General features: G+C 36.0%; 2 protein-coding genes and 2 long non-coding RNA genes across 5 annotated transcripts; 1 reads left to right on the forward strand and 3 right to left on the reverse strand.

The window, feature by feature from the left end:
* The first annotated feature begins 269 nt into the window (after nucleotides 1-269).
* On the forward strand, nucleotides 270-16,590 carry LOC111464042. The gene is made up of 3 exons (XR_002713981.1): nucleotides 270-280; nucleotides 1,362-1,450; nucleotides 16,580-16,590. It is a non-coding gene; the product is annotated as an uncharacterized LOC111464042 (long non-coding RNA).
* On the reverse strand, nucleotides 5,712-8,493 carry LOC111464040 (F-box protein At1g10780-like). 2 transcript variants are annotated; one of them, XM_023108086.1, is made up of 4 exons: nucleotides 8,353-8,493; nucleotides 7,050-7,792; nucleotides 6,243-6,523; nucleotides 5,712-6,159 (listed from the first exon to the last, which is right to left on the reverse strand). In XM_023108086.1, the coding sequence occupies exons 2-4, from the start codon at nucleotides 7,789-7,791 to the stop codon at nucleotides 5,923-5,925; spliced, it is 1,260 nt and encodes a 419-aa protein (XP_022963854.1). In that variant the 5' UTR covers nucleotide 7,792; nucleotides 8,353-8,493; the 3' UTR covers nucleotides 5,712-5,922. The 2 variants fall into 2 exon arrangements, with proteins under 2 accessions (XP_022963854.1, XP_022963853.1); XM_023108085.1 differs by having other exon boundaries at nucleotides 7,050-7,863.
* LOC111464041 (RHOMBOID-like protein 10, chloroplastic) lies at nucleotides 14,142-26,600 on the reverse strand. The gene is made up of 9 exons (XM_023108087.1): nucleotides 26,367-26,600; nucleotides 22,296-22,555; nucleotides 22,104-22,158; nucleotides 21,929-22,009; nucleotides 21,742-21,838; nucleotides 21,597-21,664; nucleotides 20,475-20,573; nucleotides 20,139-20,180; nucleotides 14,142-14,592 (listed from the first exon to the last, which is right to left on the reverse strand). The coding sequence occupies exons 1-9, from the start codon at nucleotides 26,535-26,537 to the stop codon at nucleotides 14,449-14,451; spliced, it is 1,017 nt and encodes a 338-aa protein (XP_022963855.1). The 5' UTR covers nucleotides 26,538-26,600; the 3' UTR covers nucleotides 14,142-14,448.
* On the reverse strand, nucleotides 17,935-20,125 carry LOC111464043. The gene is made up of 2 exons (XR_002713982.1): nucleotides 19,098-20,125; nucleotides 17,935-19,028 (listed from the first exon to the last, which is right to left on the reverse strand). It is a non-coding gene; the product is annotated as an uncharacterized LOC111464043 (long non-coding RNA).

The following is a 26,600-nucleotide window of genomic DNA, read 5'->3' on the forward strand; positions in this document are numbered from 1 at the left end:
TTTCAGATCCAAGCTTCACGTTCGTTCAAATCCGACGCTCAGCTTTCGGGGGGTGTTAAGGATAGTTGACCGTTCATTAGATATTTGCCTTACATTACGGGTTACCATATTTGCCCTTTTATTAAAGAAAAATATAATGTATTGATTTATTATTCTTTCCTTTTATTGCTATTTTCATATTATTTTTAATTTACCATATTCTGTATTCAGTAAATGATTATAAATAAGAGAACTCTCACCACCATTTAGATGTGGTGGATTCAGCAAAAATTCACAGAAGGTGTTGTTCAAATTTAAGATGAATGATACTAAATCCAGGACTACCCATTTGCCAAATCGTATTAGATTATCAAAGGAGCAATCTCCCAAGTCCCAAGACAGCCAAGAAAGTGAGCACATGGCATTAGTTCCGTACGCGTCTGCAGTTGGAAGTTTGATGTATGCTATGGTCTGCACTGGACCTGATATAACACATGCAGTGAGAGTTGTTAGCAAGTACATGGGGGAAAAAACATTGGGAAGCTGTGAAGTGGCTTCTGAGATATCTGACAGGTACATCTAATACTTCACTTTGTTATAGCAATGACAAATTAGTTCTGCAAGGTTCTGTGGATGCTAATCTGAGTGGAGATGTAGACTCTAGCAAGAGCACATCTGGATATATCTACACTATAGATGGAACAACATTGAGTTGGATGTCTAAGCTTCAGAAATGCGTTGCTCTTTCATCTACTGAGGTTGAGTACGTGGCAATAGCTCAAGCTGGAAAGGAGATCATATAGATGACAAACTATCTAGAAGAATTAGGCAAAAAGTAGCACAAGAAGATTCTTTATACAGATGGTCAGAGTGTCATGCAATTGGTGAAGAATCCAGTCTATCATTCAAAGACAAAACACATCAGAAGGCGATATCATTTCACTCACAGGTTAGCAGAAGAAGGTGATATGTGTTTGGAGAAGATAGAGGGTGCAAAGAATCCATCAGCCATGTTGACAAAATGTGTTGATGTTGAAAATTGAGGTTATGCAAATCCTTAATTGGTATGGTGCAGCGAAGGTACTGATGGTGGTTTGAGAATGAAATTCTTGGTTGACTGGATCAGTCTCCAGGTGGGAGAATTATTAGGTTATGGAGCTTGCTTATTTATAGCTTAGTAAACGGTATAGCAAAACTATATATGGTAAATGACATATAAAGTAAATTGTCATTAATAGTAAATAGCTATATATAGAAAAAAGTTATATTATGGTAGATAGTTATATATAGATGATATATGTATGCATAGTAAACTGAACCATATATATCGAGCTTTGTAAATGTACTCTATTTATTTATATTCTTATTGTACATATATAAAGTCATCCATATAAACTTTTGGCCAATATTCCTCATTGCATTTTCTCTCTCCTATTATTTGTGTTCATCTGGATCGAATGTGTGCATTGTTGTGCGATCCTAATACAACAAGAGTTAGATAAAATTTTCCTACTTTTTCATGTACAGTATCTTGAGTCTTGTCCAAATGGGATTAAATCCTACTTCCTCGCCGGAGTAGACCCACTAAAATTTCTTATTGGTTAGAGTGTTTGGGACTTTTTCAAGACACGACTTCTTCATGAAAATCCTTTCTTATACCTTACTCAAACTTAAGAGATGATTTTGAAGGGATGACTTTGTAGAAGCTTGACAAGTTTTGGAGTTCAATTCTTGGTTTGCAACTCAACCCAAAACGCAGAACTTGGTCTTCTTAGGCATCTTGGTCGAGGACAAGTTAGGCCTCGATTCCTTCATAAAAATGTCAAACTTAACCCTCTGAACCTAATAGAATGTTTAATTTTGGATGAGAAGGACCATAAGTCAAAAATTCGAACTTCCCCGAATTCTTACTCGAAAACGATTTTCTCCAATTGGGTAGGCTCGCCCTTCGCGACCTTGAATGAAAATGATCCTTGGAGGTGCATAAACCAAATGAAATAGGCCTTGCACGACGAATTTGTCTGTAGTTTAGAAGCACTGTCAAGCTTTTTTCAAGCTTCTTCAATGACGGTCATATTGGACGTTTAGGTTAGAAGCACTTTCAACATTTAGTTTCTTCACCAAAGTTGTGGACAATCTTGTTTAGAGTGTGCAGAAACAGGTTTGAAGGGAATTGGTGAACCATAACTCTCGAATTTTAAAGAACTCCAGGAGTAAGTGATATGAACCAAAAGACATCAATCATACAATATACTTCAATGAAGATGTGAAGAAAAAGTTGTCAAAATTATCAAAAGATGTTTCAATAAATGCACATTGAAGAAGAATGAAGTTTGATTGTTATAAATTTTGGGTGAGTTACAATAAAGAGTAATTTAGAATTATTGTATTTTAAGAGTTTTTATTTACTTTAGGTTATATTTACATAATTGCTAATTATGGCCATAAAGTATGAATGTTACAACTCATGTAATGCCTTTAATAGTTTCATTTTTGAGGCTATATAAAGCCTTGTATGTTGTATTTGTAAGGGAGACTTAGAAAATATAGTAAAAGAAGCATTTGTGCTTTTCTTTAGCCAACGACTAAGATTCTTTGCAATTCTATGTAGTTTAGGTTGCATGTAAAATCATTCAAGCTTGACATGATCAATCTTGCTTGTGGAGTGATTCGAATCTCAAGGCAAGAACAAGCAAGTGTTCTTGCCTTGAGATATTTGATCAACAAGAATCATTCAAGCTCGACGTGATCGATCTTGCTTGTGGAGTGGTTCGAATCTCAAACAATGTTCTTGCTTTGAGAAATTCGATCAACAAGGTAATCTGAATCTTATTCCCCTTGTAGTGATTCCTTATCTTATCAAGACATCTCCCTTCCCTTCAATTTCCAAGGATTTGTTGTCGGCAAGATTCACCTTTCCGACATTTCCTAATTTGAAATTTCGAAACAATTCTTTACTTGGAGATGAATGGAATAATGCACCTGAATCCAAAATCTAGGATTCAACCAGGTTGTTCACACTAAGAATTAAAGCATCATCAATATCTTCTGTTGTATATATAGAATCATCATCATTTGTAAATTTATGATTCTGCTTTTTCTCCACAGCTCCAACACGTTACGTTGGGTTTGTTTGGAGATTTTTCTCGATTTTTTGATTTTGATCGCCCGTGTTTGTTTGAGCTCTTTGATTTACTTCTTCTCCTTCACTCAACACTAAGAGCATTGCCTAATGAATCTCCAATTTCCCATTTGCAAATACTTTTGCTAAGAACTACATCTTAAATTTAATCAAACTTCAGTTTATCAGATCCTCAAGAACTGCTAATTGCAACAACAACAGTATCCCATGACTCGAGTAAAAATGACATCAAATCAACGCTTTAATTTTAGTGGTTAGAATCGCACAACAATGCACACATTTGATCAAGATGAACACAAAAAAACAACGCACACACTTGATCAAGATGAACACAAAAAACAGGAGAGAAAAAATGCAAGGAGGAATACTGGCTAAAGTTTATATTGATTACTTCAGGTATGTAAAGTAACAGAATATAAAGACTACAGAAATTACATCGGTGATATATATAGTTCAGTTTACTATTAGAACCTATATATAACTATCTACCGTATATAGCTTTACCACATATATCATTTACCATATATAGCTTTACTATGTATAACCGTTACTAAGCTGTAAATAAGCAGGCTCCATATCCTAACATAACATGTTGTTCCATTTTTAAGTTTTTTGAAGGAACGAGGGGGAGAAATGCTCTACAATGTTGTTTTCAGAAGGTGGTGCTAACAGCACAAGCGTCTTCTTCCCCTATGGGAGGAAGAAGACACGTCAACCCAAATTTAACCTCCCTTGATTTTTCATTTAATTGAATTCCTTCTAGATCAATTCTCATAAAATTCTCAATGGTTCTAGAAACTAGACACCCCAAGAAGCCTACCAAATAAAAATTGGAGTACTTCGAGTGCCAAAAACTCAAGAATTGAGGACCCAAACATCGACTAAGAGGTCGGTAACCAATTTAATCTTTTCTTAAGAAATACTAGTGGAAATTGTTTGGAATTTAAAATAAACCTTAAATGATTTAAGTAGGAACTAATGGAATATGGAAGAAACAAACGAAGAACTGTGTGAGTTAAGGAACTAAATCGAGCATTTTGCTCGAAAATTAAGTAACAATAAAATAACCCACCAAATGGCACATTAAGGTCATACATTAAGTTAGGTGGACAAGGTTAAGAATCTAAAGTAATTAGAGGTGTAAAATGACCATAATGCCCCTAATGTAATCTACCTACAATTCACGACCCTAATGACCTCTAAACTATATGAAACTTTATACAAGACCCCAAATTATGACTTAGCAAGATTAGTAAATTTTCATGGCCATCGTACCATGGTTGGAGCATCGTACCATGTTTGGGGCTCCAACCATGATTTATGTGGAAACTTACCATATATGACCTGTTAAGACTAAGGATTTTCAAGAATTTAAGTTTTCCATTTGGTCATGTCATCCTTAAGATTTCTTGAGTACTTATGACATGAGTATATCCATGAGAATGCTTGTGTTTACTTTAGGGCCATACATGTACCATGAATAGGGTTTGCTATAAGAATCAAGTATACCTAGAGCTTTTCACGTACCATGCCCCAAGAACTAACATACCTTAGGACCATGCAAACTCATACCCTAAAGTCATGATACTTAAGTCTACTTGGTGCCATGCTACTATACTTTAAGTGACTACGACTTCCCACCACGTAGTGTGTTATGATGCCATATTCCTCTTCTAGGTGTGTTACGACGACCTCCCACCACACAGTGTGTTACGATGCCATGTTCCTCTTCTAGGTGCGTTATGATGAAGTATGCACTTAGAAGAGGATATTACGACGACCTCCCACCACGCAGTGCGTTACTTTAGGACGTGCTTGGTGCATTACGATGACTTACACCATGTCTCATGAACAAAATATCATGATGGGTCTCATACTTCCATCACCTAGATGAGATGTCCTACGTCATGTCCTACTAGCAAGCTGTCCTAAGCTACTACTTCACCTTATCATTTTTATCATTCCTAAACGAATGGTCAAATTGAGATAAAAGTCCAACCAAATAGGAAAAGTTGATCCTTCGTGCTAGACAATGCTTTATAGGCTTACATAGCAGCATACACAATACCACTAAGCAAGTCACTTTACAAGTCAGTGTTTGGAGAGGCATGTCTCACTTTAATCAAGAAGCTGGAGAAGTTAAGATACTTTTGTTATGAGAATGCAAAACTATACAAAGAAAAAAACTAAGGGCTCGAATTATAAGAAGATTAAGTAAAGAAATTTCTTAAAGATCGCAAGGTCCTTTCATACAACTCCATTTGATGTTCTAATATTCACGAATAAATTTATAACTTTTAACACTTTAATTTTATGTTTAGATAAATTTGCCAGTTTTAATAAAAATATCAAATACAAACACCTCAAAATTCAAAAAATCTAATACAATTTTAAGTCTCCACGGTTTCAAAAAATTAATCTACTAGATACTTTTAAAGCTACATTTATCTAATAAAAAATTTGTTCAATAAAAATGAAAAAAAAAAAATTATAATTCTTCCCTACCAATATAAGTTTATTTTTACTTTTGCATATTCCAATTCAAGCAAATATGAATTCAAACTTACGACCTAAAACTAGTTGATCAAGCTAACAACATCCATAACAACATCAACCGAACATCTTTAATGATGGTTCCATCGAAGAACTTTGGAACTGACATTTAGTTATGATTTCATTCATAGAGAATGATCAAGTCAAGTTAAACATTTCAGCAGGTCAACCTGTGTAATCAGAGAATAAAAATGGTAAATGATCAATTAAAATTAGAAAACGAGAAAAAAAGTGCCTCACTTATGCTTTTATTCGATACGAACGATCTTGCGATTCCAATATCTAAACTTGCAAATCTCATCAAAGAAATCATCTGCACTGCTATGGCTACTCTTCATTCGAAGAATTTTTATTACCATGGTCTTCAAATTCTTGCCATACTTTATCAACGATTCGAGAGTATTCATCTTCTGTTCGGCATTCAACGGCGATCTAACCGAAACCGATACTTCCTCCAAACACGAGATTACAAAATCTGGATCCACCTGAGTCCCAAAAGAACGTAATTTATAAGCCAAGAAATCCATTTCAAGAACAAGTTGCCTTAAATGGCAGTGATTATACTTACATTTTTAAGGCTGTTCTTCTGGCAAAGAGCAGCAAACATGGCTCCATGAATGTCAAACTTTTGCAACTTTGGATGGTTATTGAAAAACTCAACAAAGTCAATCTCTGGGAAAGGTTCAAGTGCATCAAAGTCTCCGGTGAACTCAACTTTCATGTAAAGATGCTTCACCTCACTCCCTAATTCAAGCATTTTGCTTATTGCATCCCAGCACCATTGAACTCCTCTTATGGACAATGACTCCAATGAAACCAGCTGATCAAAATCCACCATGTAAACTCTTCCTGAATCAAAGGTTTCCATACAAAATAAAAAACTAAGTTATCATGATTAAGGTGTAACGACCCAAACCCTCCGTTAGTAGATAATTGTCTTATTTGGACTTTTCCTTTCGGACTTCCCCTCAAGGTTTTTAAAATGCGTCTACTAGGAAGAAATTTCTACACCCTTATAAAGAATGCTTATTTCCCCTCTCCAACCGATAGGATCGCACAACAACGCACACACTCGATCTAGATGAATACAAAGAATAGAAGAGAGAAAATGCAAGAAGGAATATTGGCTAAAGGTTTATATTGATGACTTCAGGTATGTACTACAAGAGAACACGTAAGGACTACATTTCCATTGTTACGAGGTATTTTGGGGAAACCAAAAGCAAAGCAATGAGAGCTTATGCTCAAAGTGGACAATATCGTACCATTGAGGAGATTCGTGATTCCTAACTGTGGGATCTCACAAAGGGCTTCTATTATCGAGTGTTATGAGCATAATTCGTGTGCTTAGAAGATTTGTAGTTATGATGATTACCTGCATTGTTGGATATTGACAGACTTCTCAAGGAACTTGTCCCACAGGCTCTAATCCAGCTACAGCCTTGAACTTCAAGGAGTTGAATGTTAGGAGAATTGATCATGAGTGAGCAGTTTCCCAAGCCATAGAAATCCAGCTTACACTGCTCCAAATGCTTCAGTTCAATTGAAACTGAAGTAAGGCCTTCACAGCCAAGGAGCAATAAGTTGGATAGATTAGGACATGCACGAAGAGCCGTGTTCAAAGCAGGATCATCTAACTTAGCACCAACAATCTCAAGGTTTCTTAGCTTTTGAAACACATCCCACCTTGGTGAATGTGTCATTAAGACACCCCATAATTTAAGTGACTCCAAATTTGCTGCAGATTTAAGGCATTCTAACTTGGAATGGCTATCTTGACAAGCCTGAAGATCAACCAGATTGTCCATTCTTAGCTCGAGACGTCGAAGCGAAGGGCCGACACTAGACAGCCATGAAGCAAGACCAGCACCAGAAAATGGGCTATAAACAACAAGCTCCTCTAAGTGAACAATGGATGATATTATTCTCCAAATGATGATGTCGGGACTCAACCCACCTGAATGATTGTCGAAGGAATTGCGAGGAAAATAGAGACTTTTAATGTATGGTGTTGAGTATTTCCATCGCTTAGATACACAGTTGCAGACTGCCACATCCCGAGCATTGCTCATATGTGACAAAACGTACTGAAAAATAGCATCCGGGAGCGAATCCATTCTGTCCGAACAAATATCAAACAGATTGTTATGAGAAGAAGAACCATACGGAGCATCGATCATTCGAACTGACTGATTCAACAAAAGTTCATATAGTTCAGCAAATTGCATGAAATTACAGAGACTAATTCACGACCTATACTCAACAACTACGCAAAAATGCATCCATGTTTTCTTTCAAATTCCTCCAAAAGTTCTTAGAATTGTAATCCGACAAAGAACACATTCCCCTGATAAATTAGAATCTAGCAGATCTTATGAAGAAACGAACAATGTTATTCTAGATTCTTGACTAATAAAAAAAAAATGGCGAAGAGATTAGTAGAAATCGCACAGTTCTTGAGCTGAATGAATGAAAAGGAAAACAAAATCGAAATTCAAAATGAGATCCCTGCAAGAACATGTTGAAAAGAGTTGAAACGAAAACAAATGGCGCAGAGTTAGGAAACAAAAAAACAGGAGAAAAAACACGAATCGAAGCAAAATGCATGAAATGAAAGAAGTAAAGAACAAGGAATCCGGCATTAAGTTGCAGAGATTGAAGAAGGAGAAGGAGCTTACAATTATGGAGATGAAATTAGAGGGGGGAAAAACAGGAAGAAGAGTGAAAATGGAGACGGATCTGAGGGTTGGTGTCGGGAGCGCGCTTATAGAGAGACGTTTTGGGAGAGGAAAAAAGAGGGAGGGAGGGAGGGAGGGAGAGAGAGGGAGGTTTGGATTTTTCAAAATTTGAAAGCTTGGGACTTGGGAGGGACGATTACCTCTCTCTCTTCTTTTGGATTTCCCCTCTTTCTTTTTCTATTTTTTTTTAATATTAATTAATTAATAATATAATTTTTTTTTTAATGTTTTTATTGTATTCAAATTTTAAATTTAAATTTTCTTACAAAACAATTAGGCTAAAAAAATAGAATTCATTTCATTTTTTTTTTCATTTACTCTAAGATATCTATTATTAATAATATAAAAATATACTATTTTTTTCGTTAGAAAAATGAAATTAGGGACGGAGAATATAATCTCTATCCCGTCATATTTAATATAAATATATTTTCAACACATTTATTTATTTATTTATTTATATATATATATATAGATAAAAGCTTTTTTCTGTCGTATTAAAAAATAAATTAACTAATTTTAAGACTTTCCTAGTAAAATATTTATTTATTATTTTGAAATATATTGATTTATTTATAATTTTAAATAATATGGTTAAAACAATTTGCATTAAAAGTTGACGTGAACTTAAAAGTTCATAAATTCATATCAAGTTTATGTAATAGCGTTATAAAATTAATATAGTTGAAAACGGAAAACAACATCTCTTATCATAGTTTAGAAATAAATTTTGTTGTCCTATTCTAGCATCGAGACGACAACATAAATGTCGAAATATAACTAATGTGACTTGATTCCATTGCTTCCTGAGTTGATGTCATCATCCGTACCTGAGAGCTTTGGCTTTACTTGGGAAATATGGTATATGGTGGGAACTACTTTTCGTGACTATTTCTTGGGTTCTACTTTCTTTTTCGAGTAGCGCTGAATGCATGGTACTTTTTTATACACAGTTCACACGCACACACATGAACCCGCTAGGCGGCCTCATGTATGCATGCACATGCTCACGCTACTAGAAACCAATAGAAACAAAGGAGCGCGTATGAACATGGTCGCCTGAATTTTCACTTAGGCCCGGTTGAGAATGTATGAGTTGGCTTGAGGTTGTGATTAAGAAAAATCGTGTACAAATCAAAGTGAATGACCTTAGGGCCGTTAAAGAGACCGAGGATGATTTTCTCTCCATGTTTTTGAATTGAAGTGAGGCCTCTTAAACCTCAAGAATGAATCCACGACAATTTAGGTTTTAACCTCGTGTTTGGACAAATTTACGCATTTAGAGGTAGATTACCTATATTTTTGTAGGAGTCGAAGGCGGAAAATTTCCAAAACATATTCGCCCACTTCAGTTCTTAATTATGAGTTACAGGTAAAAATTAAAAGATTCAATTCGAGTTATAGTGTAAAATTTATCTATTATGATCATGTCCTTTGTGTTTCTGGAAACTTAAGGAGCAAGTTTGAAGAAGGGCATGAAGGTTAATAAGCTCGGGTTAAGGAGAATTCTGAGATTCAAACTATCGAGTAAGTTTTTTTATTACTGTTTTTTAGAAAATTCCTAAATTCACCATCGGTATTCAATCTGATTGAGTAAGACCAAATGCTTTAGTGTCATTGTAAATTTTAATGAAGGAAGTTCGAGCTGAGGGGTTTTGAAATGCGTGCGAATAAGTTGACTTTTTTCTTTTTTTTTTGTGAGAAATTCATCCCATAAGGTGTATGCCATTAGATTCGGTGGAAAGAAAGGAAATTTTTTTCGAAAAGCTCGAGGCTTGATAAAGTCTTTAAAATACGAATGGTGTGTAACTTGTCTTCTCCAATCCGTCTTCACGTATAATGAATCATTTGAAATTGAACTAATTCCTAGACATTCATGGACGTTAGGACTAGAGATTTTGTGGAGAAACAAACTAATACGAGAGGAGCATTGTAAAAGGCTAGGAAACTCAAGTTTTAGTCGCTAGAGGTAGACCACGCACATCTCCTTCCTGTCTAGAGGAAGAAAATAATGACGTGGGCGGTTCAATTGAACTAACCATGACTTGATTTTTATGAATCCTTCTTGGTTTCTAGTCAAATTAACTCTCTTAGACTACGCACGTCTCCTTTTTATCTAGAGGAAGAAAATGATGACGTGGGTGGTTTAATTGAACCGACCACGCCTTGATTCTTCTGAACCCTTCAGTGCTTTTAGTCAAATTAACTCTCTTAATAATAAGATCTCACGGAAATTTCAATGGATTTTAAAAGCTAACACAAAAGGGGACCTACTTAAGAAAATTTGAAGGATTTGAGTTTGGGAAGAACTTGAACCGAGTCCTTGAACGTGATAGAATCAGAAAGTAGCCATTTTAAACTTCTCTTAAGAATTACGGGTAGAAATCATTTGGAAATGTCTTAGAAAGTTATGTTTACTTAATATTAAGAGGATACAGTAAGATTATGACAAGAACCACATGTTAAGAACCTTAATTAGACGTTTTACGGTTGTCAACTTCTCCCTACCCGATAAGTTATATGCAGTAAGCCGTTGTTGTTGCCTTTTCGCTTACATTCCCATATAACACTAATCTCAATTCCTCAAATCTTGCTTTCAAAACTCTCTTTTAAATCTCTCTGCCTCAATTTTCTAAAACTTTCTTCTTGAACCGGGGCCAGAGTCTCGAGTATATGTTGCTTGGTCGTAGGGCACGTAAGAACGAATAGACTTAACTCACTTGTTGATGGGAAGTGAGTGCTGCACAATCGCATGTCCGTTGTCATCAAAGTGCGATTGTGACAAGTAGTTACCTATTAAGGCCTAAAACTAAGTAAATTATAAAATTGATCCACTAAATGAACTTTCCAGTACATGAAATTGTAAAGTATGATCTTATACTATGAATTCATGATGGGGGCTTAATTTGAAGGTTATAGGAGCATGTTTAGAGTATAAATCAACGATAAAGTTTAAAAATGACGAAAATGCCCAATCATACCTTCTATGATATTTTATGGTCTTAATGAACTCCGAATGATAATAAAATTTTACCTAACACCTATTTATGATATTGTAAACGATATAGGCATGGTTTTAAGAAGGTTAAGCATGAGAATAACATGTATGCTTTGGAATAGAGCCTTCATGAACTATATAAAATGTTGTATACTTAAAATGTGTTCATAACTTTCTACGATGGATTCGTTGGAGCCAAAATTATGAATCTATGACTTTTTCCTTAGCTCTACGAGTATGACCCAACCAAACCCTAAAAAAGGCACAACAATAACTCTAAGCCTAATACACGCCTAGGTAGCTAAGTACCATTCAATGTAAGAGATTCAAACTTGCTTTGTGTCGTAATTCACCCTAGGCCTTCCACTATGCACTACACTATAATCACATGTTTTTCTAATCTCAGGTTGTGGGATGCCCTGCTCAGTTTTGTAGGATGTCAGACTCAAACTGTATTATAATGGATGAGAAATGTTAGGATTGTTATGAGCCGAATCCAAACATAGGTTTTTTTTAGGTTCATTTTGTTTACCGACCATGAGATCTAGTAACCTCAAGATCAAGACTAGTGCTACATATTGTGCGTGGAAAATGAAGTAGACAACCTAATGAAATCCACTCTCCTTAAACCTATCCTAGGGCGAGGGACTACATAAGCACATAAGTTAGGGCTTAGGCAGTCTATTGATCAAAGCCTCAAAGCCTCAAAATTCAGAACTTAGAACCTCAAAATCTAGAGCCCTGAACAAACCTGCATGTTTATGTCTTATGATCAGGATTAGAACGTTGTACCTTAGCTTTGGCTATGTACATGATCAAGAGCCTACAAACAGGCTACTTACTGGGTATTTTATACTAATCCTAGTTCTTTACCGTTTTTCAGGTAATGACTAGACGCTGGTTAAGGAAGGGAGCAGTCTGAAGTAGACGACCATAGAGACAACCTACTTTAGGAGTCTCCTTCGGTTTTGTGTCTTTTGTCTTTATCCCGTATTTTGTAAATTGTTTCCCTTTTTGTATTTTGAACTTAAACTTAGATTTTATAAAGTTATGTATAAACTTTAGGTATGTTTTATGTTTTATTTTTTATTTTGAGTTTCCTTATTTTTAGAAGTGATTTTTTTTTATCCCTTCCATGTCAGTCTATGTCATGATCCGTGCTTCAGGTAGCTCAAATCAGGCTATGGCATTGTACATATATGCATCCATGACATCGTACATATATGCATCATGTTTACATGACAGTCATCATATGATCCATCACATAACTTTACATGGCAATACATAACATGACGTATATAGTAATTCATTTCATTTACTACGTGGCGTAATGAATATCAAATGCATACATATAATAGCATCATATGCCATTACATAAACATATACACATAGCACAAACAATATGGTGCATGCAGGGGCCATAGACGTGAATCATCATACATCGTTTAGCTACCTAACTCCAAATGTCACTGACATGATTAGCTTAACCTGGTGTTACCAATTTACCAAGTCAACTCATGTTAGCCCATGACATTAATTTTATGTCCAAACTTCTGTCAAACTATTTCTTTAAATTTTACAATGATTGGATAAAACCTAGACTTAGCTTGAAGTATAGATCGTGATGTGAACCGACACGAATGAGTTATGAAAATATGGTAAAAAAATCTTTTTATAAAAACAAGAATGCTTTGGGAATTTGACCATTATTCATTTAATTTTTTAGGTATAATTTCAAAGGTTCACTTTTCTCTTCTTAGTGGGATGAAGAATCTCTATTTCGAGGAATATCTCTTCATGCGAGGAATGGGGAGAGAAGGAACACAAGTTTTTTCATGCCATCACAACCATTATCATGGAGGCAAGAAAAAATTTCTAGTTAGGAAAGGAGAAAAAGGAAGGAAACTTTGAACGGGAAGCTTTAGCCTCGAGTTATAGAAAAACGTGATATTATTTATTGGATATGTCATACGATCAAAATATGTCGAAACAAATAAATAAATAAATAAATAAATAACTTAAGGAGAGATTCCTTCGAGAGAATAGTATACATCTCATAAATACTAATATAGTGTTACTCTACAAATTAACCATTACTCACCATTAATATTTTATATGGCTAACTTAAAGTTATCAACTCGGATTATCATTTAGTCGAATTTTCAAATTAAAATAATTTTGGCTTTGATTTTAATGTTTTCCAAATCATTTTTCTTAAAACATTTCAATTGTACGACAAATTTTAAAAAAATTAAAACTTAGTTTTCATCCTTTTATATAAACATTTAAGTTTTTGACGACAAGAGCAATCTCAATAGAGCTTACAACCCAATCAACTCAACTCTATATTTTTCAAGTTAAGTTGAGTTGTCGGGTTGTTCTTTTTTTTTTTTTTTAGTTATTAAAATTATTCTACTTATCCCACCATACATGTTACATTAATAATTAAAATTTTATAAATTTCAATATCAAACATTTACAAGTTAAAACACATCACAATGTATCACTAAGGTTGAATAATCTTAATTTTTTTAAATGATAAGATAAGTTGAATTGTAACCTTATTTTTGAATTGGTTGAATTGACCCAGTAAAAAAAAAATGTCAACTTGCAAACCGAACCAAATTTTTAGTTTTTAAAAATTCAACCCGACTCAAATTGAAACAAAAACAATCTAACACAATCCAAACGTGGTTTGGATTAGATAGTCCAAATTAGTCAAGTTATCGAGTTATATAAACCCCCTAATGTAAACATTGGCTAATTAATGATCAAATTTGTTCCTACACAACCATTTTTCAAATCAAAATATACACCAACTTCAGTTTCTATGGCCTAAAACTATAGAAAAGTAGAAAAGTAGACCTTGCAAGGCTAATATTAGGAGTACATCTGTACATGCACATTCTTCGCAATTAGTACTTGATGATGCTTCTACAATTTTTCCCCCATTTGTATTGACCAAAAAGCTTACAGAGAATGCAATTTTCCAAGAGATACAAGGCATTCAAATGCTGGGAAAATGAAACTTACCTCATCTAGGTTCTTTTTCTCCAATTGATGAGGTAAAAAATTGGAGCCCTGTCTGTAAATGTTATTCGGCCATTGTTGAAAGAAGGTTCCTGCTTCCAGGCAGGCCCAAGAAGCCACGATGCTGCTACCCCACCTAGAAATCCTCCAAGCTGACATATCAATGGAACAAAATCAGCACCCCGACAACGTTGCACATACAACCATCTTTGCAACATTTGACAGTTTAATGCTTGAAATGAAGAAAGTTTCAATCCATAATTCTTCACATTTTACTCAGATCAATTAAATTTAGAAATGACTGCACAAATCACTCCAGTAATTGCATGCTCCAATACTTAATAAGAGGTTTCATATGGAAATGGTTAGGTTTATTTAAAACAAGAGATTTTGTTGGAACATCATTGTAACTATTTTAATGGTTTCATCTTTTACCTCTTTAGTTCAAAGTATCATTAACGAAGTTAAAATGGTGACAATTTCATAAGCTTAGGAGGATAAATGCTCAAAATGAAAGAAGATATAATTATAACAAGCTAATAGTACAAAAGTCAATTTTGCATTTACTCCTTCAAGTTTATGCTGCACTATTCCTGAAAAAATTCAGATCTTAAGACTTTTAAAGATGTTGAAAACGGCACATCCAAATATCCTCCCCCTAATTGTGATTTTATTACCACCGTTATTGTAATGGCAATAACGGCTCAGTGTTTTCGCTGGCATGGATACCGGGCAGTGTGCCAGCGAGTACGCTGAGCCCTGAAGGAGGGTGGACATCAGACAGTTTGTCAGCAAGGATGATGGACCCTAAAGAGGATGGATTGTGAGATCCTACATCGATTTGAGAGAATAGCGAATGCTAGCAAGGACGTTGGGCCCCGAAGGGGGTGGATTGTGAGATCCCACATCGATTGGAGAGAAGAACGAATACCAGCAATGACTCAGGGCACCGAAAGGGGTGGATTTTGAGATAACGAGTGCCAGTGAGGATGCTGAGCCTCAAAGGGGGGTGGATTATGAGATCCCACATCGGTTGGAGAGGGGAAGAAAACATTCTTTATAAGGGTGTGGAAACCTCTTCCTAGCAAACGCGTTTTAAAAATATTGAGGAGAAGCCTGAGAGAAATAGCTCAAAAAGGACAATATCTGCTAGCAGTGGGCTTAGACTGTTCCAGCTATCTAAAAAGAAATTTCCGTCTTCCAATTGGTTGACTTGGAAGTTCCTCTCAGAAGAAAATATTCAACCCAAACAAATCAGAAGGTCAAGTCAATAGATACCAACGGAAATTGCAGGTCTAAATGCAGTTTTTCCTGCATAATTATTCTCCTTTCTAAAGCTGTATTAGGTATCTGAATATAAGAAAACACACTAAAAAATCTTGCAACATCAAAGAAAAGATTACAATATAACAATAGCCTTTGGAGAGGGCTCTCTCTCTCCCATAATCCACCCACTTTGGATGGACCACTCAAAATATGATCTCATTTCCTCCACTTAACTGCTTAGCTAATTACCACTCTACCCTTGCTCATATCCCAATAATATTAGTAATATTACCAATATATTCATTTTACCAATATTTCCATCATGTAATTGGTTGACTTTAAAATTTCTCAGAAGAAAATATTCATTCCAAATAAATCACAGGCGGTCAAGTCAACAGATAACAAGGGAAATTGCAGGTGCTTCAAATGCAATTTTTCCTGCATAATTATACTCCATTCTAAGCTATGTTCCACATGCACCCATATAAACCCGCCTATTATACTCTTTTCCTCAACTAGAGAGAAAAGTACAAAATAATATGTAAAAATTTACATTGCTTTTGTAGCAGCATAGTTTCAATTTTATAAAATAATAAAATAAGAAGTAGCAAGTCATATTAAAAAAAAAACTGAATTATTTTGTTAAAGAAAAGAGACATTGTATATTATCTTATTTTCTCTGTCCGGACGCAGTGCTCTGCGGCGATACGGACTCGACCTGCTCCTACCCATCCCGGGGTATCACCCCAATTTTGACTTCTGGTTACGGCGAACGAATAATCACTCATGCAAGAGCTCATAGGTGAAGGAAGGAGAAAGAACCAAACAAACACCTATTTACATCCGAAAGGTTAAATTGCTGTCGAGAAAAAGTCTCTCTTCTTTTTCATTCCCGTCGTAGATCGAGTTCTGGGGAGGAATTCGGGATCCATCTTGTCTCCAAGACCCAACCCAAGATGAGTGAGCATGAAGGAGGCAAACAAAATTCGTGAAAGTGCTCTAAGAGGAGTGATCACGAAAAAGGAAAGCAAGGCCCGTGGAAGCGTTCTAGAATAAGTGAGCACAAGAGAGGCAAGAAACGTCAGTGAAAGTGTCCCAAGAGGAGTGAGCATGAGAGAGGTGAGCAACTCTTGCAGAAGTGCTCCAAGAGGAGTGAGTACGAGAGAGGGGCGCAACACCCCTAGAAGTGTTCTAAGAGGAGTGAGCACGAAAGACGTAACACCTGTGGAAGTGCTCCAAGAGAAGTGAGCACCAGAGAGGCGAGAAACGCCCATGGAAGTGCTCTAAGAAAGTGAGAACGAGAAAAGTGAGCAATGCTCGTGGAAGTGCTTCAAGAGAGTGAGCATGAGATAAGCAAGCAACGCTTGTGGAAGTACTCCAAGGGGATAGCATGTATGAGTTCTGTGCTCTCACGACTTCAATAGAGACAAATGTGCCAACAAAAAGACTTCATAGCTTACTATTTCATGAACTAGTATTCAAGCTGAGAATGAATGATATCTATTACTCAACTTGAAGGGGAGTGTCGAAGGATTAAAAGTTAGGAGATATTTGTGTAATCTCATTTAAATAAGTAGTTGATCTCCCCAATTTATCCTATTGTTACCTAATATTTAGGGATGAATTTATTTAGATTTGTTATTACCTAGTATCTATGAATTGAGTTAGATTTATTATTACACTAGAGATTGAGTTAGATTTATGGTTACCTAGCATCTCAGAATTGAGTTGTATTGAGACAGCCTTTCTATAGTATAAAAGGCACTATACTCTTCAAAAACAGCAAACTAATTTAGTCTTGCACCGGTCTCCATTATAGCATAACTCAACAACTAAAACATCACTTGTTCTTTCGAGATTTGAGGTTCAAGTTCTCATCTCGTACTAAAAAAAAAAAGGTTATTTTATTTTTCATTAAGCTAAAAAATATAACTAGATTTTATATTAAGATAATTCACTGTCAACAAGAGGGAATAAAATGTTAATCTTTTTACCATTGAATTCTTCACCCCATCTTCAATTGTTTCAGGACTATAAATTTCTCTCAATTAGTGCTGATCATTCCTTAATGTCTCCTTGACAACCAAACCAACACTTCATAACCTTTTGCTTACGTCATTACAAAGGTGAAATTATCAAACTGGCCGGTTGTATTGCATGCTGAATCTCAGATCTTTCTCTCATTACTCACTTTTTTCTTTTCTTTTTCTCTTTCTCATTAATGTAAATTGTATGACTAGACAACTTGAATGAAAAACTAACAACATAGAAGACAAATCATAAACTTGGTCCCATAAAGTTTATGATTTGTGGTAATATCTTGATTGCAAGTTCAAGTTTGTGAAGTATTTGGCCCCTGGTCAAACATGCCAGATATTATTGGCAGGGGATACTTGTGACGTACTGTCACTTTGTTGTTTTAAGCTGTATAGTCGATGCTGTCCCATTTTTCTCCCTCTGAAATAACAATGGCCCCATATGACACCTTTACAGGGAAACTAAACACTGCAGTCAATAACTAGTCTAATTGCTTTCTTAGTTTGGTTGTAGCTGGTGAAGCCATCTGATATTCGTTTTTTACTGGGGTTTGACCTCTAGGAAGAGCTTAATTTCGTGATCAATACCACGACGAGAGGGCACGTCTTTGGTAAGCTATCTTGCATTATATCAACATAGTTGTGCAAGACATCTTTGATTTCACTTGGGACAGGTTCTGTATTTGTTACATCTTTTACCATAGATATGGCCATGAATGTGGGCGCTTTTTAGACAAGCTCTTTGTTTGATTGTAATACGAAAATCATTTTTATCTACTCAACTGTTTGATGCTTGCAAAGATCACTGTGGGATTGCAATTGGTAATTACTACGCACTTCGCTACTGGCATTGAGACGACTTTGTGCTCTAGAAGAAAATTCATGTCAGTACCACGTCGAAGTCATCCATAAGAACCACGACGAGAACCATCTCTCCTGACCAAGCTCCCAACCTTAAAGAGACTCTCTTGGATACTCTTGATGGGTAGGGCCTCTAAGTTAGGAGATTTCATTTTTCCAGAGTTTCTTTCTAGAGTTCCAATCTACGGACTTCTTAGTCAGAGATGAAGTTGTGAGTCGCACCTGAGTCCACTAAATTGCTCTTACTAGGCCAAGAATGGATTATTGCATCAAACATCAGTCCCTCTCGAATACTTCTTTTGGATCAACTTTCTTTAGTATGGTTGATAAAAATTTCAACACTCCCATTCTTAAAAGAGTGTCGTGGTCCTCTTCCTTTTCTACCACTAGTTTGGCTTTTGGGTCATAACCTCCTTGTACTAAGGCTTGAAGTGCCCTGAGGGCAGCTCAATGACGAAAAGCATAGAGTCTATAGGGTCCCTTACATAGAAGACATTGTAAACTAAGTTATTTCATAGTTCCTTGTTTGTGCTATCATTCCTCTAACCCATAGGTTTGTTTGTGCTATCATTCCTCTAACCCATAGGTTTGAAAGGTCTATTCTCGATGTTTTGGGATGATGTATGTTTCCTTTGAAAGCCCGCTGAACTTTTGGGATGATGTATGTTTCCTTTGAAAGCCCGCTTCACCAATAAAGTTCAGGAGTCTCTCTACAGCCGCAAATGCAACGGCAAGATCTTGATTATGTGTTCGTAAATTTTGTTCTTGCCCATGTTGCATTTCCTCGACAAAGCTGAATACTTTGTCCTGACATATTCTTGATATCCAGCATCAAAGCAGAGAATTGTTTGACATAGTCTATTATTCCCCAGCGTATTTTAAGTTCTCACAATTTTCGCTTCGCTATGAATTCGACATTTTCGAAGGAGAACTGAGTTCTCACCTCTTTCTTAAGGTTTTCACGTGAACTAATAGTGGTAGATATCGTTGTGGTCGATGTTTGACATGCTCAGGTGCGTATTTTAGATGTGGCTAAGAGGACCACATGGCAAATAATTACCCTCGAAGGACCATGAGGGAGGTGGGAATCAACCCTCAAGTTTGAGTGGTGTCAGGGCTTCTACCCAAACTTGCCAGCAGGGGAGAGCACACAATACCACTAGCCGAGATGCTTAATTTTAACGCAGTGGTGACAAGTACACTATCAATACTTAGGCACCTTGCCTTGTACATTTTTAGTTATGTTCTACTCACTCTTTTATTTCAGCATCTTTTGGGCTTTGGGTTAGAACACTATTGAATGAATAAGGTATGACTGAAGCCAAATGAAGCAATTGAATGAATGAGGTCTAAAGCTTCTCAGCCTCAAATTATTGAACATATCAAGCAATCTTTATGACAACAGACATTTTCTAGTTCCAGCTAACTAAAAAAAAAAAAAAAAATGTTTTCATTTATTGACAAACAGTAACAGTATAGTAGTCTTCAATGGAGAAATAAATAAATGAATAAATATTGTTTACTCTCAAACTTACATGTCCCCAGTTATCGATGCCTCTAGACATCATCCCAATAGCCTGCAAGCCAAATGATCATGGAAATTATTCTCCTAATAACATACACAAGAAGTTAAATAGAAACTAACAGATTAACGTTACAGAATAGTAATTATAGATGCAATTCCAGGTTCTCGTAAAGGTTGCCAACTGATCCGCATGGTAGAAGTAAACTTAACAGGTACACTGATCAGTATTCTGAACGACCATGTGATAGTTTATTTTCACTATTCTTACCATAACATGATAATTTGAAAACCATAAAAAAATTAACAATAATAATCTGACAAAAGAAAAGGAAATTGGAAAACACACCATATTTAAGATTATTATATGAGCAATGTGCTGCAGATCTTCGTTGCCTCTACCGACCAATTTTCTATGTCTCACAACAAATGCAGCAAAGGATCCTACCTGAATCAGAAGTTTAAAAATTAAAATACTCAGGAACAAATAAAGAGCCAACCATTCATCAAAATAACTTAAACGTAACAAGTGTAGCCTTTTTTTCTCCCACGTCAGCAATATATAGCCGTCTATGACGAGACTTTTTTTTCTTTTTTTTTCTTTTTGATGAATAACAAAGCTTTTATAGAGAATCAATGAAAGAGGTACAAGAGTGTACACAACAGAAGCTCACAAAAATGAAAGGAAACTACAAAAATAGGCTCTAGTCAAGAGATACCCCTAACGAATGCTAGCAACATGCTGTGTTGGAAGTCTAAATTAGCTTGTTGTTTTTCTTATTAATTTCTAGAGAATTGTGTGTCTAAATACCCTAGATACTAGGTAACCGTATGTCTAAATAAATTCCTAGATATTAGGTAGCTAAATCTAAATAATAATCCCTAGATATTAGGTAAGTAAATCCAATAAGACAAATAACGAGGTCGACTGCTTCACTTATTTAATGAAATTACACAAATATCCTTCAACACTCCTACTCAAGCAAAGTAATAGATATCATTTATTCTCAGCTTGGTTAATCCTTCGACATATCCTTCGACATGTAGTCTCTCATATAAGGCCTTTCTTAGGATGGGACTTATTGCTTGATCAACTAGGCACCTACTATTCTCTGGTAAGTCACCCATTCTTGCCAGACTTAAAAGTTCTACAGGTAGGGAGCTTCAAGGCCACACCTTAGAGTATGTTCTGGATGTAAAATATGCAAATAATCAAAATTTTCAAAGCAGAAGCTAAGGCTTGCAATTTCTCACGTTCAGATAAACCTTTAGAGAAGCAGCAGGAGTGAACTTTATAGAAGACCGTAAATGAAGAACTCGATTGACAAAAAAATAAAAAGTAAAAAAGAAAGAAAAAGCCCAACATCCTGATATAAGGAAAAAAATCCATAACTACTATCACAATCTTTTTTTTTTTTTTTTCCTGTCATGCTTGTTGGCAAAAGTCAAGTATGCAAATGAAAAGTCATACCAATCCAAAGATTGCTCCTGATGCACCAACCGAGGGTGCCTTGCAGAACCAATAACTCATGGATGAACCTGATTTTCTTGAAATGATCGAGTCAAAAAGGTATTTAATAATATCATGGCTATTTTATTGAGATTATGAATTGTACTTGCAATTGCCGAGGCAAAGTACACTGCAAGAAATCTCCGAGTGCCAGAGATTTTCTCCACTGCAGGACCAATAGAATTTAAAGAATAACAATTTACCTGCAACAAAAACTTTCAAGTGTTGATTTCCCGTAATTAAAGAAGACAAAAATAATGCAACAGATGCCACAAAATATTAGAACCATATACCATCAAATGCCCAATATTTGCATGCAAAAAAGAAGACGTGACCAACCTCCATAACTGTCCTTGATCTATTAGAGCATTTATCTGCAAATTATAAGTGAATCATGCAGTAAACGTCCGACAAACACAGTCACAAAATTATATGCCAAACATGATATCTGCAGTAACTGAGTATCACCTTAGATCCCCATAGGAGTAACTTTCCTTCTGATGCAACTTGAGCCAGAAAAGCTCTGCAGAAAAAACACACCACATGTTTAACAGATAAGATAAACAGGAATCAGAAGAATAAAAGAAAAGTTATACATCAGAGGACATGATCGTAGGAGCTGTATCAAAGAGAAAATGGCTAACTAACTGTAAAACTCACAAAATATTAACACCAAGAAGAATAGTGGTCCATCTTCGATCGTTTTGTGGATTTCTATTTGATGTTTTCCAGTGAGATGTCGCCTCATTTTTTAAGCTACTACCAGTATCCCCGCCACCAAAGAAATATAAACAAGCAGCATGAGTGGATGATAAGATATCCTTAGATACTTCAAGAAAATTTAATCCTGGAAAACGGAGAGCTCTTGAACACCATGCACTCTTCAATTTAGAAGAGACTTCAATAAGAGGAGCAAGTTTCTGCCGGAAAAGAAATAGAGCATGACAATAATATATTATTAATCACAAAGTAGTATTATGCTTCAACCAGTATAAAAAATGGAGTTAAGAAGTACAGAACCAAGATTCACCAATTAAAAAATCAAAGAAACTGAAAAAAATGTGTTAAGATCATTACAGAAACTATTTAAAATAGCTAATACACATTGAATAGCTTTGTAGAAACATTTTAATTCAAGTATAATCAAATAAGGCCTTTGTATGCACAAAAATATTTATATGAAGGAAAGCTATGTTGACCAAAAATTAAGATTACACTGAGTAATACAGAGCAATATAAGAAATTAAATATATTAAAATGAGATGCTTTTCATAGATATATAAAGAAATTTTAAATGTACGGTTTATTAGGGGTTTACCAGACAAAAGAAAAGCCATTAGAGTTAATTACAAAGGAAGAATATGTGAGAGTACTAGTAAGGGATATTGGTAATATTAATAGGATAGTAGTAAGGGCAGGGCATGTGGGTAATTAGCTAGTGTTGACTTGGTTATAAATAAGGAGAGTTAGGGACCTTAAAGAGGGGATTTTTTTGGTGCGACGGTCCATTGTGGGATTTGGGAAAGAGATAGACCCCTTGAAAGATTATTGATATTGTAATTCTTTATTATATTCCAATATAGTAATCTTCATCGTTTTGTTATATTTTTTGTGCTTGGATACCTAACAAATTGGTATTGGCATTCATCCGGGGGAGATTGGAAAAAAAATGGCTCAAAAAAATTAAAAGAGAGGATGGATGGTATCGGAAGAGACATTGATGAGATCAAAGGTATGTTGCGTTCCTGAATCTAAGTATCGAGGGATTGACGGCGGGAATTCATGAGAACCGACAATCAGGGGAAGAAAAACAAAAAACCCATGTGGCAACAGTTAAATCCGAGATTTCCAGAGGTAAGTTTGAGATCACATCCTTCTCCGTGAATGGTTCTTCACAAAAATTGAAAGGCAAGGGGGGAGAAGGGGAAGTGAGTGGTCTGAAAATTTCCAATGAAGGCAAGTCTCAATAGAAGAAGGAAGAAACTGGAGGGGAAACATTGAAAAAATGTCAACAAGAATTGATTTGAATCGACGATGAGCAACAACCATGAACCGAAGATTTCAAGCATTCGCAGGCGGGGACGAAAGGTGGTTGGACAGCAGAGAGCATACTAGAGAACATCAATTGAGTTGCGAGGGAAAACTGATTATAAATGTCTAGAGGTATTTAGGTACAAGGAATTCATTGGCACGCGCAAGAACTATCAACATACCTATTAAACTCCAATCTAGCTGTACATGCAATAATTACTCGTTTGCAGGAGGTCAATCACAACCATCCCAAAGGTAATATAAGCTAACATGCCTCTGTTAGCAGCCATTCATCCCAAGTTCCATTTTTAGACTATAGAAAACCTATGTATTCATCTCACCTTCCTAAGCTGCTTTGAGTATTGAAGTTTTTGTCTCCAAATTGTTTCCTCTTTGAAGATAATGTATTGAAGAAGGCACTTACACTTACGAGAATTTTTATGACTCCTCAAATCATTAAGAGAGCAATGTCTTCAAAGCCATCTAACATCTTCAACTCCACAATAGTATCCTACTTTTCTTAGAAATAAATAAATCAATTACCATTTTTCTGTTCAACTCCTTAAGATAAACTTTCAAGAGCTTTAATTTTTCCATAAAATCATGTCCCGGTTAGCCTTGAAGTTGATGATATCCTGAAAAAGATTCCAGAGCAAGTGGAAATGTGAGATCCCACATCGGTTGGAAAGGGGAACGAACCCTTCTTTGTAAGGGTATAGAAACATCTCCCTACCAGGTGCATTTTAAAACCTAGAGGGAAAGCCTAAAGAGAACAATATCTACTAGCGATGGACTTGGGCTGTTAGAAATGGTATAAAATTGAAGTTATTAAAGCTCGTGGTGATGTATTAAACTATATAAGGCTCACCTCCATAGCATTACTATAACTATAACTAATATCTATCTTCAAAACTTCTCATGCCGTATTACAACAACAAAACACAAACTAGTGGCTAGATTGCCAACCTTCCACAAAATTCTGGATTAATAAATAGACAATCCCCCAACATCCTAGTCAACAGTCCTTGCAATCGCACCCAATGTTTTAAAATGCTATTGAGGCTAAGCATTTAGGCACACCTCGAGGCAATACTCAAAATTTTAACCTTGATACTTAAACCTCCTTTGAACCATAAGAGGCTTACGCCTCTATGAAAGTCCATTGAGCCTTAAAGTCTTATGACTCGTGCAATGATGAGAAGAATAATATTAATTTGCCTCTGTAACAACCCAAGTCCACCACTAGCAGATATTGTCCTCTTTGGGCTTTCCTTTTTGAGCTTCCCCTCAAAGTTGGTTTCCATACCCTTGTATTTCCTTTTTGAGCTTCCCCTCAAAGTTGGTTTCCAACCGATGTGGGATCTCACAATCCACCTCCCTTGGGGGCCCAACGTCCTCACTAGCACGCACCCGGTGTCTGGCTCTTATACCATTTGTAACTGCCCGAGTCCACCACTAGATATTGTGCTCTTTGGGCTTTCCCTTTCGAGCTTCCCCTCAAGGTTTTAAAACACGTCTGCTAGGGAGAGATTTCCACGCCCTTCTAATGAATGCTCCGTTCTCCTCTCTTTGTTCCCTTCTCCAATTGATGTAGGATCTCACAACCTCATTCTTCAAAGATATGAAGGCTTGAGCTGTGAGAGTTTGAATTATTACTACTTTTCTATTGTGACACTCTAAGCATTGGAAAAAAAAGTTATGGGACAACTTGATCCTATTAATGACAATAGTAGCGATTTTAAAGATGTCATAGATTTTTTTTTAAGTGGCAATTGTCAGGGGTAATTTTTTATACTTTTATTTGACTGTTATGTTTTAAATACTCAGGTCATACCAAGTGAGTATTTGTAAAATATTTTTAATCAAATTCGAGGCTTAAGGTTTACACTGCTTCCAGGCTTATACCTAACTTCTTCAGGAGGAAAAGCCTGAAGGTTGCCTCTAGCCTTTTAAACATTGATTACACCGTAAACTATAAATAGGTCCTCCAATATCTCTCATCACCCCAACTTTACTATGAAACACGTTGATCACTTGCTTATGCACTCCCCTTTAGCTTACACCAGATGAAATTTTTTGTCCAAGATTCCACCCTTTCTTGGCTTGCCCATGACATTCTTGGTATCTTTCATAAGGTTCTAAGTGTTCTCAAAGGGATGCTAAAACTAAGATCCTTCAGTGGAACGTTTTTAAGGCCCTTAGTTTACTTCGAACCAACGCATAGAACAACGATTGAAGGCCTGGAGATGGTTCATAGGGGGTAAAAAGATCACAACTAATACAAACTTTTGTGTTCTATCAAAATAATAATAAGAAGAAAAATTGCAGCAAATGATCTTGTCAAGTTACAAGTCACTTGAAAAACGCAAACCTTCTTCTAAAGGGCATTAATCCTCCAAACTTTTTATCCATATTCATGTAAACCACTGGCCTATGCAACACAGCTAGCCACAAGCAAGGTCCATATATAGAGAGAAACAAAATCCGAGAAATTTGCATCATCCACGAAACAGATTTCAAAATATTCCGATAAGATCGCCTCTCTTAACAGTTAACAGAATAACAGTTCAAACCATACAAAATTCGAATCCCGAAACGATTGCACAAATAAATGGCAGAAGATCAAAATTCGAATCATCACAATTGAGCTACTGGATATAGAAACTGAAAATTGAAAAGTAGAGAGAAGAGAGAGAGAACCTTATCGAACGAATGGAGAGCGAAGGTAAGGCTAATGTGATGAGTAATACGGCGGCGGAGAGAGTGGGTGAGACGGAGAGAAGTGGCAGTCGCGAAGAGATCAAGAGGGCCGGCCGTGGGTTCAAGGAACAAAGGGAAGCCCAACGGTCCGGCACCGGAACTTCCCACCATTCTTCACGGTGCTGCTAACTACTACGTGTCAGGTTGTCTGTATCTGTATCAAATTGATATAAT

This window comes from Cucurbita moschata, unplaced genomic scaffold (genome assembly GCF_002738365.1).
Source record: "Cucurbita moschata cultivar Rifu unplaced genomic scaffold, Cmos_1.0 Cmo_Scf00029, whole genome shotgun sequence".
Taxonomy (NCBI): Eukaryota; Viridiplantae; Streptophyta; class Magnoliopsida; order Cucurbitales; family Cucurbitaceae; genus Cucurbita; species Cucurbita moschata.

Bases quoted from the DNA above. Each gene is read 5' to 3' on its own strand.
- LOC111464041 (XM_023108087.1), bottom strand. From the start codon at position 26,537: ATGGTGGGAAGTTCCGGTGCCGGACCGTTGGGCTTCCCTTTGTTCCTT. The intron at 22,159-22,295 runs GTGAGTTTTACA...TTTTTTCTGCAG, and splicing joins CTTCTTGGTGTTAATATTTT to AGCTTTTCTGGCTCAAGTTG. The intron at 20,574-21,596 runs GTATGACTTTTC...CTTCTGATTCAG, and splicing joins CAGGAGCAATCTTTGGATTG to GTAGGATCCTTTGCTGCATT.
- LOC111464040 (XM_023108085.1), bottom strand. From the start codon at position 7,854: ATGATCGATGCTCCGTATGGTTCTTCTTCTCATAACAATCTGTTTGAT. The intron at 6,524-7,049 runs GTAATCATCATA...CCTTTGATTCAG, and splicing joins GTCAATATCCAACAATGCAG to GAAGAGTTTACATGGTGGAT. The intron at 6,160-6,242 runs GTAAGTATAATC...TTTGGGACTCAG, and splicing joins AGAAGAACAGCCTTAAAAAT to GTGGATCCAGATTTTGTAAT.